The sequence below is a fragment of the Natrix helvetica genome (assembly GCF_964273705.1).
Source record: "Natrix helvetica genome assembly, chromosome: 2".
NCBI classification, from domain to species: Eukaryota; Metazoa; Chordata; class Lepidosauria; order Squamata; family Natricidae; genus Natrix; species Natrix helvetica.
In genome coordinates, this window is record NC_138552.1 from 92411707 (window position 1) to 92427184 (window position 15478).

The 15478-nt window shown below is 44.5% G+C and overlaps 1 protein-coding gene across 1 annotated transcript in view; it reads left to right on the forward strand.

Annotated features, from left to right (window-relative positions):
• SMC2 (structural maintenance of chromosomes 2) overlaps positions 1–15478 on the forward strand; it is a 33033-nt gene that overhangs the window by 11754 nt on the left and 5801 nt on the right. The window contains exons 12-20 of the mRNA XM_081943561.1: positions 393–510; positions 711–849; positions 2061–2180; positions 3470–3674; positions 7445–7580; positions 8870–8994; positions 9319–9512; positions 14193–14336; positions 15259–15453. Of these exons, the coding sequence (XP_081799687.1) occupies positions 393–510; positions 711–849; positions 2061–2180; positions 3470–3674; positions 7445–7580; positions 8870–8994; positions 9319–9512; positions 14193–14336; positions 15259–15453 (1376 nt within the window). The remainder of the gene's footprint in view (positions 1–392; positions 511–710; positions 850–2060; positions 2181–3469; positions 3675–7444; positions 7581–8869; positions 8995–9318; positions 9513–14192; positions 14337–15258; positions 15454–15478) is intronic.

Here is a 15478-nt window from a genome sequence, read left to right on the forward strand (position 1 = left end):
TCTGTGAGTGTGACTTGGTGGGCATGGTATGGCTTGGTGGGCATGGTGTGGCTTGGTGGGCATGGTATGGCTTGGTGGGTGTGGCAGGGGAAGGTTACTGCAAAATCCCCATTTCCTCCCGATCAGCTGGGACTCGGGAGGCAGAGAATAGGTGGGGGCGGGGCCAGTCAGAGGTGGTATTTATCGGTTCTCCGAACTATTCAAAATTTCTGCTACCGGTTCTCCAGAACTGGTCAGAATCTGTTGAATACCACCTCTGGATGGTGCCCATTTTGCCCATTTTATATTAGGTAGCTTCTATATCAGGTTATAAGCTTCTGTCTAATCAGCTTCTTCTGAATCCTTAGAAATAAATACTCTGGATAATGTTATTTATTCCTTGTCTTTTCCAGATAAAAAAGAAGAACGTCTTTTAGAAAAGCAAAAGGAGTTATCCCGTGTGGTAAATCGTTTGAGGGAATCCTATGAAACTTTCCTGGCCAGGTTCCCCAATCTACGCTTTGAATACAGGTGAAACTACAGAACATTAAATTGTATTTTCTGTTCCCAGACAAGAATTATGTTAAAATGTTTTACAGTTCAACTTGGAAACTGGGAAGAAACATTCTGTCTTTGGCAAGAGATTTCACAATATTATTTAGTATCAATGAAATATACATACTAAAAGCCTTCATGTAGTCTCACAAAACAATTTCTTAATTGATTTCAAGAAATCCAGAAACAAACTGGAATGCAGATCGTGTGAAAGGACTGGTTGCGTCTCTGATTACTGTGAAAGATGTTTCTACAGCAACAGCACTAGAAGTAGTGGCTGGTGGTCGACTTTATAATGTTGTGGTGGACACTGAGGTGCGTTTCTCAAAGATGTTATTTAACATATCACTTCTGGTCTTTTCTCAATTGTTTAACAGCAAACCAAACACAGATCTAATAGCAAATAGGAGCTAGACTTGTATTAACGAGTGTATCCGAATGATATACTTGTAATTGCTTAAGCATATGATTCTGATAAATTAAAAAAGAGTTCTTATTTCTTAATTGTATTATTTTTGTAATATTTAAGATGACCATTTAAACTATATTTAATAACTTGCATACAGTAGAATCTCTGGTCACGAACGCTTCTGACCAGGACCAAATCGGGTTCTGACCAAAAAATTCTCATTATTATTTTTTTTGCAGCCGATTTCCTCTTCAGGGCCATTTTTTTTGTAAGCGCCAAATTTCCTAAATTAGGTTTGGGTCACGACCAAATCTGTGTACGACCAAAGTTAAGGAACAAATTATGGTTGTGACCAGAAGTTTTACTGTATAGCATTTGTGTAGACCACAGGTGTCAACGCATGGTGTCACACTGTCATGTTTTGTGAAGTTTTGTCCCTTCGCGGAGCTGGGGTGGGAGTGGCCTGTGCATGACATATCTGGTCTGTGGGCTGCCAGTTTGACATCCTTGGTGTAGAGAGAGTTTGTGTGTGAGAAAAATATATAGATAATCCTCAACAACAGTTCACTTAGTGAACTGTTCAAAGTTACAATGGCACAGAAAAATGTGACTTATGACCCTTTTTCACACTTAAGACCGTTGCAGCATTCCCATGGTCATGTGATTAAAGTTCAGATGCTTGGCAACTGGTTCATATGTATGATAGGGATTGCAGAGTCCCAGAGTCACATGATTACTTTTTGAGACCTTCCGTCGAACCAAATCAATGGGGAAAGCCAAATTCACTTAACAGCCATATTACTAACTTTACAACTGCTTTGATTCCCTTAACAACTGTGGCAAGAAAAGTTGTAAAATAGGACAAAATTTGCTTAACAACTGATTCACTTAGCAACAGAAATTTTGGGCCAAATTGTGGTCTTAAGTCTTGGACTACCCGTACAATGTATATAATATTGTATATAGTTATTAATGATAAATTAGATGAATCTTAAAAAAATGTTTTAACAAGACATGTTTTAACACTATATATTTTGTTACTGTAATAAATTTAGCAGTAGCTGGAGCTAAAATGGATTAGCAAATACGTGATTTTTTTTTAATTCTTCTCTGTTAGGTTACTGGAAAAAAGCTGTTAGAAAAAGGGGAACTGAAACGTCGATATACTATTATTCCACTGAATAAAATTTCATCAAGATGTATTGGAAAAGAAACTATCAAAGTGGCCAAAACCTTGGTATATTTTCTTTGGTGGAGGTTTTGAACATATTTCTATACGGAGAGGTTTTTTTAAAAATTCTCTTTCTCAGCTTTCCGCATGTTGTTATGAACCAGACAATTATTTTTAATATGTATTTTCTTGTTCTTTATTTTTCTTAATACATATCTCCATCAGAGTGTAATTTTATTTTAATGATATTAAATTTAATATTTCAATTGCAAAGTGATTATCCTAGCAGCGGTAGCTTTGAGATTAAAATAGATGGAGTTCACTAACCCTTTCCAAATAGCGTTGCCCAGATGTGGGGGGATCACAACTTCCAGAATTCACAATCTGCATTGAATGCTGGGAGTTGCAGTTACCACTCAGCGCAAATGCATTATTTTTAGGGAGGGAATTTTTCATTTTTCACTTGGAATATTATCATCCATTTGTTACAAAGACATTGTAATTTCTCACAAATAAATATTCCAGAAGAAAAAATGGTTTGCAGGATTCTGAATATGAGGCTTTTTTGACCTAGGCTTCCACAAAAAATCACGATGCAGAATCCTGATCCCGACAAAACTACTTTTATTAAACGAATGTGAATTCCTCTCATTCACGTTCAGCAAAGGCCTGGTAAACAGTCTTTCAAAGGTGAATTTATATCTAGCTTTTCCAAATGCAGTGCTATGCAAGGAAAGACTTGGCACAGAGTCTCTGATGGATAGATCTTCACACTCCTGAAACAAATGAACAAACAAACGAATTGTTTCCTGCAAAGGCCCACTCCCCTTTGGCTCCTCTTTTATTTCCTATGGGGGGGGGGGGGAATTCACCATCCACCTGTGGCTTTACTCCTAAATTGACCCTGATTTCTTAGCTGTTCTTCTGACAGCTCTGCACATGCACACACTGGGAACAGGCTCCAGCTGTTCCTCTGCCTCACTGCTGTCTAGTTCCAAAGGCAGCTGAAAACTGCCAGATGGCCTTGGCCCCATCTCTGCCTCTAATGCAGAGCCCTCGTCGAAACCTTCCCCAGCCTCCATGACTGGCCCACAACAGAGGCATTCTAGGGGGCAAACAGACTTCCTTGACATCAAATTTCAAGGCTGCGTTTTGTATATCCCCAATTACCATACTAGGATGCAGTCTGGTTGATGTTTATAAGTAGCTTCTGTCTGAACCAGCAGCAGACTATGATATAATGACCATAAGCTCAAAACAAATCTCTATACACTTTTCTTATAGAATTTAGGAAAAAATAAATCCTGAGTCAGGCCCTCTTTTCCTGAAGTTTGCACTTTCTCTTTTTGTACTAGGTTGGTGATGACAATGTTAATCTGGCCCTTAGTCTGGTGGGCTACGATTCTGAAATCCAAAAGGCAATGGAGTATGTCTTTGGGCAGGCCTTGGTTTGCGATAACATGGATAATGCCAAGAGAGTCACCTTTGACAAAAGAATAATGACAAAAACAGTCACTCTAGGTGGAGACACATTTGATCCTCAGGGCACACTGAGTGGAGGTACTGGCTAATTTTCTATTCCTTACTACAGTACACTTTTTGACAAGTCTCTGTTATATTTAAGGAAAATATCGAGTTTTCTTTTACTGAACTGCATTTATCTGTTTGTCCAAAACCTACATGTGTAAATTCACCTGTGACCAACCTATTATGAGGGTCTTGGATCGATCGTCCCAAAAGTGTTTTTTTCAGGAGGCAACTGGACTTTCTTGTTTTTTTCTCTTTTGAAGACGTTTCCCTTCTCACCCAAGAAGCTTCTTCAGCTCTGACAGGATAGTGGAGAATGGAAGGATTTATATTCCCCTTGCAGACAGCTGGTCATTTGCATCCTTTTGGAGGGCGGGGAAGCACTTGGACTTTTATCTCTACAGACTTTTAACTATACAATTTGGGATGAACACCCTTTGAATGGGAGTAGGAATGGATTTCCAGAGGAAAATCCTTCCGGGGGTTTCACCAGCCGAGAGCCCAGGGCAGGGGCGGGGGTGAGGGTGGCGGTGGTTATTAGGGAAAGTCTCAGACCTCAGGAGGTCACTGTGCCTCAGATAGGCGGGTGTGAGTCCCTTTTTGTGAAATGGGGCCTTGGAGTTCAGGTAGGCCTTTTTGTTACGTACCTGTCTCCCTGCTACGTTTCATCGGCCCTGCCGGAGCTGCTGAATGTCTTAGCTGGATTGGCGGTTGATTTCCCCAGGCTTATGATCCTGGGGGATTTCAATCTGCCTTCCATTGGCGAGACATCCGAGTCAGCTCGGGAGTTCATGGCTTCCATGACGGCTATGGACCTAATTCAGTTAATTCAAGACCCCACCCATAATAGGGGACACACGCTCGACCTGATTTTTGTCTCTGGGCAGTGGATGAATGATCTAGATTTAGGGGATATTTCTATTCAACCCTTGTCATGGTCTGATCATTTCCTCATTAGGCTTAACTTCCATACTGCTACCCCTCGCCGCAGGGAGGCGGAACTAACTAGATGGTTCCACCCCAGGCGCCTGATGGATCCTGAAAGGTTCCTGATGGAACTTGGGACTTTTCCCTAATCCCTTGCTCACACTCGACTGAAACCCTAGTGGAAGCCTGGGATAGGGCGGCCACTGGGGCCTTGGATCGCATTGTGCCTTTGCGGCCTCTGACCCGGTGTCGATCCCGGGTGGCTCCCTGGTTTACCGAGGAGCTCTGGGAGATGAAATGCTGGAAAAGAAGCCTAGAGAGTGGTTGGAGGGCCAGCCGGTCCGAATCTGATCAAACACTAGTAAGAATTCATATTAAATCCTACTTAGTGGCGATAAAAACGGCAACATTTTTCTGCTTTTATCGTGTCCGCAGATAACTGCCCAGCTGCCCTGTTTAGGGTGACCAGTTCCTTACTTAACCAAGGAACTAGGAAAGACCCCTTGCAGGGTAGGTCTGAAGAATTTGTTCAGTATCTGCAGGATAAAATCGCTCAGATCCGGACAGGCTTGGACTCTGACTGGGTAGATTCGGGCGAATCGACAGGGATGAATCTTGTGGAGACAATCTGGGATGAGTTTGACCCTGTGACCCCCGAAGGCATGGACAGGATTATGGGGAGACTCAGTGCTGCCACTTGTGCGCTGGACCTGTGTCCCTCTTGGTTAGTTTTGGTTTCCTGGGAGGTGACACAACGCTGGCTCCAGGCGATTACCAATGCTTCATTGAGAGAGGGGTTCTTTCCCAGTGCCTTGAAGGAGGCGGTGGTGAGGCCCCTCCTTAAGAAGCCTTCCCTGGACCCAGCTTCTTTAGCCAACTATCGTCCGGTCTCCAACCTTCGCTTTGTAGCAAAGGTTGTCGAGAGTGTGGTAGCACGTCAGCTTCCCCAGTACCTGGATGAAGCTGTCTACCTGGATCCGTTTCAGTTGGGTTTCAGGCCCGGGTACAGCACGGAGACGGCATTGGTCGATGATCTCTGGCGGGCCCGGGACAGGGGCTGCTCCTCTGTCCTGGTCCTATTAGACCTCTCGGCGGCTTTCGATACCATCGATCATGGTATCCTACTGCAACAACTCGGGGGGTTGGGAGTGGGGGGCACCGTTTTATGGTGGTTCTCCTCCTACCTGTCGGATCGGTCGCAGTTCGTGTTGACTGGAGGGCAGGGATCGATCCCGAGGCGTGTCACTTGTGGGGTGCCCCAGGGGTCGGTTCTCTCACCCCTCCTGTTCAACATATATATGAAACCGCTGGGCGAGATCATCCGTGGTTTTGGGGTACAGTATCATCAATATGCTGATGATACCCAACTTTTCATCTCTACCCCAAACCACCCAAACGATGCCCTCGACGTGATGTCCCGATGCCTGGAGGCTGTGCGGATCCTGATGGGGAGGAACGGGCTCAAGCTCAATCCCTCCAAGACTGGCTGTGGTTTCCATCATCCCAATTTGTGCATCTTGTTCCATCTTTGATGATAAGGGGAGAAATTTTAGCCCCCTCAGAGAGGGCCCGCAATCTGGGAGTCCTCCTGGACACGCGGCTTAGTTTAGAAGAACACCTGACAGCCGTGACCAGGGGGGGCTTTTACCAGGTTCGCCTGGTACGTCAGTTGCGCCCCTTCCTGGATCAGGATGCTCTGTGCACAGTCACTCATGCCCTTGTCCTTTCTCGCCTGGACTACTGCAACGCTCTCTACATGGGGCTGCCCTTGAAGAGCATCCGGAGGCTTCAGCTGGTCCAGAATGCGGCTGCGCGGGTTATCATGGGGGTACCTAGGTGCTCCCATGTTACACCCCTTTTAGGCAGCCTGCACTGGTTGCCGGTTGTTTTCTGGGTGTGATTCAAGGTACTAATTATGACCTTTAAAGCGCTCCATGGCTTAGGCCCAGGGTACCTGCGAGACCACCTACTGCCACCAGTAGCCTCCCACCGTCCAGTGCGATCCCACAGAGTTGGCCTCCTCAGGGTGCCGTCGGCCAGACAGTGTCGGCTAGCGACCCCCAGGGGGAGACCCTTCTCTGTGGGAGCGCCTTTCCTCTGGAATGAGCTGCCCCCGGAGCTTCGCATAATCCCTGACCTCCGGTCCTTCCGATGCGCCCTAAAAAGTTGGCTTTTCCAGCAAGCCGGCCTGGCCTGTTAATTTTATCTAATTTTTAAATGTTAGTGTTATATTAATTCGGTTTGTTTCTTGGATTGTTTCTAATTTTCTTTTAAGTTTTGTAATACGTGTTTTTTAATGCTGTACGCCGCCCTGAGTCCTTTGGGAGAAGGGCGGCATATAAATCCAATAAAACAATAAAACAAGCAAACAAAAATGGCAGACTACAAGGAACCAAGAGCACTACTCAGATGACCCTGAGGACACACATAAATCTCCAAATGCTTCAATGGCCCTCTAAAAGGGTGCAAATGATCACCTGTCTGAAAGGGGAATATACATCCTTTCATTCCCCACTATCCTGTCCGAGCTGGAAAAGATTCTTGGATGAGAAGTGAAACATCTTCAAAAGAAAAAAGAACAAGTCCAGTTGTCTCCTGAAAAAGCACTTTTGGGACAACCATGACCTGGATGACTGAGAATCTCTGCAGACTCTTGGATAGATCGTTCTAGGATCTTCATAATCCACCAATACCATCCTGTATGTATCATTGCAGTCAGATGCTGTATGAATTTATGTAGCCCAGGTATCACAGATTCAGTATTATGACATTTGTCTGGAATCCAAAGGATTTATGTGCCGGGATTTGAACAAATAATACTGGAACTCATATTTGAACTAGTTTTCATGTATGCAAGTCTGTCTTTTGTAAACTAGGTGCCCGGTCTCAGGCTGCTTCAGTTTTGTCCAAACTTCAAGAAATGAAAGAAACGCAAGATGAATTGAAAGCAAAAGAGGCTGAGCTACAGACGACGGGGAAAGAGATAGCAAGTCTACAAGTGACTCTTGAAAAGTACGCACTGACCAATTTATTTTATTTATTCAGGAACTCTGGGAATAGGAAGGAAGTTAGTTCAGTATCATTGGTTTTTATAAATTAATACATGAAAAAGGTGGATCTCCTCTAGACAAAAATCTGTAAAAAGATTATATTTGTATATAGGTAGACTTCACGTTACAACTCTTATTGGGACCAAAATTTCCATTTGCTAAGTGATACAGTCGTTAAGCTAAAAGTCACATGGCTGCCCCACTTAGCAACATCAATCCTGGTAGTCATTAAGCAAAGACCCCACCATTGTTAGGCAAGGATGCCAGGCCTCTCCTGCCTTTCCATGCTCGCCTCCATTTCAACCCTCCCATTTCATCCTCACCTTTGCCCTTTTGGCTGCCCCGTCATCCACCACTGCCTATCTCTGCCACTCCTTGTCCGCCCCAGCTGACTTTCACTGCCTTTTTCCTCCTGCTGTTGATGAAGTGTGCCTGGCCAAGGCAAGGTCTCATGAGGCCTCTGTAATGCAGCAGATGGCCTTGTAAAGGGGGAAGTGGTGGGTTGCAGGCGGTAATCCCGGTACGAGTGTACTGGAGCCTGCCCAGAGCACCGGATACCGTTCCGTTCCGGTGCTCTGGAGGGCTCTCCCGAGCTCCTTACCTGTCTTTTAAGGCTTACGTGCATGGCGCGTACAGCACCTGCGCAACGCTCTGCGGAACAGCTGAAGCATCGCGGAGGCTCATGGAGGCGCTAAGACGCATGTTTGTGATGTGCGCGAGCACTGCACACATCCATGTGGACCGGTATGGTTGGAACAGGATCCGGAACCCACCACTGAGGAAGAAGATAGCGAAGGCCAGCTGGGGGTAGCAGCAGAACACAGGATAGCCAAATGGGCAGATATTGGGGGAAGTGGGTGGGGGTTGTCGAAGTATCTCCTGCACTCAAATGCAAATGGGCTGCTAAACATCTAATTTTAATGACATGATTTCGGGTCACTGCTATGGCTGTAATTTCAAGGATTGGCCATAATTAATTCATTGAGTTAGAGCTATAACTATGAATAGTCGTTAAACAAATGAGGACTGCCTATGAAAGTTTTGCTTTTGAAAGCTAAGAGAACTACGTGCACCCTTATCAAATAACATTATTATTACTTCTTGATTATAAATCTGACAAAATTAAAGCAGGCTGTACATCATTTGGGAACGTTATGTTCATAATCAGAAAATAACATGAACCGTTTTCAAAGGTATCAAAGCTTTGTTGGTGGAATATAGATATGTGTTTAAATCATTACATCTGTTAAGGTATCATCAACTGAAGCAACAATGGGAAATGAAATCTGAAGAAGCTGATCTGTTACAAACCAAGTTACAGCAAAGCACTTATCACAAGCATCAGGAAGAACTGGATGCCCTGAAAAAAACCATTGGTGAGAAGAGAAAACAGTTGTAAATACTATTAAAATGTTACTGACTTGAATTGCAACCTATTGCTTAGGAAGAAAACTTGGCTTTGAACCAAAAATGTAAAACATTTTAAGCAAATAAAATAATCTAAATGGAATTTAAGTACCAAGAGCTCAAAATGGGAAAAGGCCATAATTAAAATTATTTTACAATATTAATGATGTCGTTGGATATTATTTTAGTTAGAATAGTAATTTTTCCCCTTAAATTTCATAAAGGGATATTTTGCTTTCTGTTGTATAACATTTCTGTATAAAAGCCACAATCAAAGCTCTCTTTATTTTTAGAGGAGAGTGAGGAGACTCTAAAGAAAACAAAAGAAGTGCAAAAAAAGGCTGAGGAAAAACTGAAAGTGCTGGAAAATAAAATGAAAAACGCTGAAGCGGAAAGGGAGAAAGAACTGAAGAACGCCCAGCAGAAACTAAATGGAGCCAAGAAAAAGGCCGATGTTTCCACTAAGAAGATGAAGGAAAAGGAACAGGTAAGCACTTGATAGCAAGGTCACTGTAAGGCCAGCCTAGAAAAGAAATAGACTCAACTAGTAAATAAGATTTATTTTAAAATTGTCTATCTGTATTCAAGAGGAACGCAGTGGCTCAGTGGCTAAGACGCTGAGCTTGTCGATCAGAAAGTTTGGCGGTTCAAATCCCTAACGCCGCATAACAGAGTGAGCTCCCATTACTTGTTCCAGCTTCTGCCAACCTAGCAGTTTGAAAGCTTGTAAAATGCAAGTAGAAAAATAGGGACCACCTTTGGTGGGAAAGTAACAGCGTTCCGTGCGCCTTTGGCGTTTAGTCATGCCAGCCACAGGACCACAGAGAATGTCTTCGGACAGTGCTGACTCTTTGGCTTTGAAACAAAGATGAGCAACGCCCCCTAGAGTCGGGAACGACTAGCACATATGTGAGAGGGGAACATATGTATGTATGTATGTATGTATGTATGCATGTATACACATAAATACATACATATACACATACATACATACATGCATACAGTATTATCTTTTTTCCCTTAGAAGGCAAAGTTATATTCCTTTCATAGCATTTGGCTAAATAGAAAACATAAAGTTCTCCTGTGCGCTTGCTTAGAGAATCCAAGCATGGGTTAACTTTGTCCATTAGCCTAGAGACTGAGTTATGAAATTGTTGACCGCCTCCTCGGACTGGAAGAGTTCAGTTTTTTAACTCAGTCCAGCCTGAAGAGACATATCATTTTTCTCTGTAGGATAATAGACAAATTAACTCTTTCAACTGTAAGTATTTTCCCTTGTAGGTTTTTTTCCTCTACTCTAGGTGACTACTGAATTGGAGGGCAGGCAGTTCCGTTCTGACGGACTGCGTTTGCTGGGCCGTTTGTTTTCCCGGTGCAATTCCAGTGCCCCTGAAGACTAACTGCCAAAAGGGGTAGCGGTTGACCTCATCCCCTACCGATAGCCGCAATGAAGAGCTGGTTCCCCACTCTTGTATCGGCCACGCTGGGTGCGATCCGCTGATTCAGTGAGATCAGTCCCTACCGCTTTAAATTCGCTTTGCTGCTGAGCCTCACTGTTTGGGCGAGTTCAGCTTCTCTGGTAGGCGCAATTCACTAGAAGTAGCGCAATCGCTGTCCTGCTGATAGAGCAGCAGTTACTGTTGCGGCGGACTCAAGGAAAAGAGTTTTGAGACGGCCATTGCCCTTGTCAAAATTGCAACGGTGGCCATTTTGGAAGCCTATTTAAAATCCGCACCGTTGCGAGAGGACTGAAGGGCGGCTGATCTGTTCGCGCCCAGCCCGCGTGATGTCAGATCACCCAGGGCGGTACTAACGGCAGCCTGATGCTGACCACCATTGCGCACGAGGATTCGTTCAGTGCAGCAGCGGCTCGTGTTTCTTTGACCTGTGCTCTCCTTTGCGAAGCCCGGTTGTAGAAGAAACCTTCATTTTCTCAGCTTGGCTGATTATTCTGAGTGAGTTCATATTCTAACGATGGCTGATCACTTGGCGTCTGGGAACAACTCAGGGGCAGAAACCTCCCTCTTATTGCCTTCTATTCAGTCCAGGGCCAGCGATAGGGTTGGGAGGATTGTCACCAGGACCTCCTGCAGGACCAGATCAGGCACCTCTTCTGCGGCTGCAGATAAGGCCGCAGGGTGCAAAGATAAGAACAAGAACGGAACTAGGCCTCCGGCTAGTTCTACTTCCAGCAGGTCCCCACCAGTCCTCACCTTGCAGCCTCTCCACCGGCTTCCCCACCCAGACAGGCAGGAATACAGGGTTGGTCTCCAGATCTTTCCCTGCCACAGGGCCTCTCTGTTGGGGACATAGGATTGGGACCCCATTCATTGTTTGAGGCCTCAGACAGGCGCCCGCGCCTAGACGCTCAGAACCGTCGGCCACCTTTACCCTCACTGCAGCAGGGTTGAGGCCTGAGGAAACACCTACCATCAGTATTCCTCCTGAGCTCAGAGACATGATTTCTGTGGCCATAACTCAGGGCGTAGATGCTGAACTCCAGCGAAGGGGGCAACGTCCCAAACATTTCGCCTTGCCCAGGGAACTATCTGTTTCACAAGGGGATTCTCCATCCCCACTCCCCTCAATCCACAGTGAGGGTTCTATGCTGGGTAATGAGGAAGACCTGAGCGGGTTGGAGCTCTCTGATGATGATGGTCCAGCGCAGGACAAGCCTTTTTCTGGGCTGTTTCGTCCTACATTATTGAAATCATTATTAAATAAGGCCAAGACCACCGCCAGCATGGGCGGCTCTACCACACAAGCCAGTGCAGCAGTGGGACTCGACTCCACGGACCGGTTCTTTGCTGAACAGGTTAAGGAGCAGGACGCTATTCCTTTCCCTAAACTATTTGTAGATGTAGTGCAGAGACAATGGACGCAGACAGCTTCAATTCCACCTCCCAGCAACAGTGACAGGAAGTTATATGGTTCAACCCCGGAGGTGGATGGGATCCTTCAGTTTCCCATGTAGATCCACCAATTGCTGCTTTAGCCACCCCAGCCCTGGTGCCATCTGAACTGTCGGAAGGCCTCAAGGGAGAGGATCGCAAAGCCGAATTGATGATTCGGAAGACACCAGGCTGCCGCCTGGGCTTTACGTTCCGCGGCTGTGGCCTCCTTTTTCAATCGAACATCCCTGAATATGGCTTAAACCTTTCCAAGCCAGAGTTGCTCCAGAGGATATGCGACTGCACCAAGATTAACAAACTGGTCGCAGCTTTGGAATATTCCTCTGATGCTACTCTTAACGGGACTAAATTCGTGTCTCGAGCTATAGCGTCCAATGTCACCTCCTGCCTCCTCCTATGGCTCCGCCATTGGCAGGCGGATATAAAATCTAAATGGCGCCTAGCTTCGACCCTATTCAAGGGTGGCCGCCTTGGACCCCATCTTAATAGAAACAAGATATAAACACAAGGTACTCCCATCCATCAACAGGCGTTCAGATAGGAGACACCAGTCTTATTTCAGGAGGCGGCCTTTTGGGGCCACAGATTCTGGGTTCACAACAGCACCTTACATTCCCCAGTATAATAGGCCATACACATAGGGGCAGGACCGTGCTCAGGACTGGTCGGGGGCCCAGGACAGAAATAGACAACAGAATCAGCAGCAGTCATCTCAGAACCAGCCAGGTTCCCGCCCTTGAGCTTCATTGCTTTGGCATGTCCCATGCTTGGATTCTCCAAGCAGCGCACAGGAGAATGGCCATTGACTTACTTGAACAGTCCTTCTATGTGCACTGCGAGGAGAATCCACCCCACCCTCGCTTCAGCTGGTCCAGGGGACTTTGGGACTTGTATTTCCGGTCTGCCCTATTCGGAGCTTGACACCTGTCTTGAGGATTGGACTGTTTCTGGACTATTTCTATTATATTATGACCCGACAGCAAAATCTACATCTCTTAGTTCGACTGAGCCTTCATACAAAACTAAACTCTTCCAGTCAGAGGAGGCATGGTCAACAATTTCATAACTCAGTCTCTAGGCTAACGGACAAAGTTAACCGATGCTTGGATTCTCCTCGCAGTGCACATAGAAGGACCGTTCAGGTAAATCAACGGTTATTCTAAATAACAGTTTGTCCTTGAATTAATGATAATCAATTCTATATACTGTAGCTTTGATCGTTCTAACTTGTTCCACTGATTTTCAACAGAAAATCAGTGAGGAACCATCAGAACTGCTGAAGTGATGATTTATGAACCAAGTCTGTGATGTTCCCAAAATTAAACTTGGTACTCTGAATTCACTTGGATGACTGCTAGGATGCATACTTATGTATGAGTTGGGTTTCAATATATAAGCAGGATTTAGGAAACTGGCTTTTCTTGTCTTGTTTTGAACGGGTTATTAGTGGCCAAGGGAAGCTTGAGATTTCTTAGAAGCTTATTTGGGATTCTTCGATGGTATCAACTTCCCTTGATATCAGCTTGTCCTATCTGTACATTATCTATGATCTGAACTTAATTCAGGTGAGGGTGACAAACAATAGATTTATACATCACATAAGGAGAAAATATATCTTAAAATTAAGCTTTGCGTTTCTTTTAAGGAACTAGATATGCAAATGCAAATTTTACATGAATATGATGATGATGATGTCCTGGGCTAAGCACATTGGTCTACAAGCGTACTCTACAGTTTTCAGTTTAGAGTTACAGTCTCCACATCCTTCCATTTAAGGCTGATGTTTTTCAGATCTTCCTGAAATGTTTGATGCCAGATTTTTTTTTGGTCTTCCTCTTTTTCTCCGACCATCTGGTGGCATCCAATTGATTATGGTCTTTGCTGGATGTCACTCATTCATGCAGAGAACATGTCCAGCAAAGCGCATTCTTCATTCGGCCACTATGTCAGAGAGTCTTAGTCCTTTATAGAATTTCCTCGTTTGTGACATGGTCCCGATATGAGATACGAAAAATCCTTCTTAGATAATGGAACAAGAAACTGAAACTATAAGTGAAGTCCTGCATTAATGTAACGAAATGTAATTCCTCTCTGAGATCCAAATTTATACCACACCATACAATTAGCTTGAATAATTATTTATGCAGCTCAAGCCTTTAAATACTAATACAGACACCCCTTTGTACTCGGCAGCACTCACTCTCATGAGATGTGAATAAGATTTTATTGTTAATATCTGCATTATATATTTTTAGGAGGTTGAAGCACTTGTTTTGGAGCTTCAAGAACTGAAACAGGAAGCAGCCTCCTATGACCAACAGATGGAGGCTGTGAATGAAGCCATTAAATCATTCCAAGAACAAATTGAGACCATATCAGCTGAGGTAGCAAAAAATAAGGTTAGTCTCATTCTAACTACTAAAATAAATACTGAATTAATTAATTAATTCCTTTATTGCAACTCACAGCCCTGTGAGATGGGTTGGACTGAGAGCGGGTGACTGGCGCAAGGTCATTCAGTCACTTTTCATGCCTGAGGCGGAACTAGAATTCTAGCCTGGCGCCTTAACCCAGAGGTCAGCAAACTGCGGCTGTGGAGCCGCATGTGGCTCTTTTCTCCCTCTGCTGCGGCTCCGTCACCGGTTGGCACCACAATTTTGAAAGGAGTTTCCGGGTGGGGTGGGAGAGAGAGAGAGAAGCACAGTACGCCAGGAGAAGACTCTATGGCAAGGGGAGGGTTTTCCAGTTGTCTCCACAATTGATAGGGCTTTCGGTTATGACAGGTAGAGGAAAAAGTACGCCACGCTAGGAGTCCCCCCACTATGGTGGGGGAACTCAACTTCTGATCAGCTCCAGAATTGAACAGGGGGCTTCCGGTTAGGACCTTTATGGCTCCTGGTGTTTTCTTTTCCGTGGGAAACGGGTCCAAATGGCTCTTTGAGTGTTTAGGTTTGCTGACCCCTGCCTTAACCAGCACACCAAATTGGTTCTTAACCAAATATGCCTTACCTAGAACACAGGAAAAAAAATGGGGAGGGGAGCTTTTCCAATATTAAATGCTTCCAGTTTTTCATAGTGAACAACTCATTGTGCCCTAAGTATCTTGTTGGCAAATCTTACTGTAGTTATTAGAAATTGGTCTATATTTCATATATGGCATTGACTAGAGGTCCTGCCCTTTAAATGGGTCTTCCACAGAACCTCCAGCTATCTAATTCAATTTCTTGTAGTCTTTTAGATTTAGACTTTAAAAAAAAATGACCTATCCTTTAGTTTAGTGGTAGTATGACTGGGGAGCTTTCTGTTATATCTCATCTTCAGGAATCTGTGAAGAAAGCGCAAGAAGAACTGGCAAAGCAAAAAGCGATGGTGCTAGCTCAAGATAAAGCAATTAAAGGCAAATCTGCAGAAGCCGTAAAATATAAAGAACAGAATAATGAATCGCAGCTTAAAATTAAAGAACTAGAGCACAACATCAATAAACACAAGCGAGAGGCTCTGGATGCTTCAGCAAAAGTAAGTTAATGTTACATATATTTCC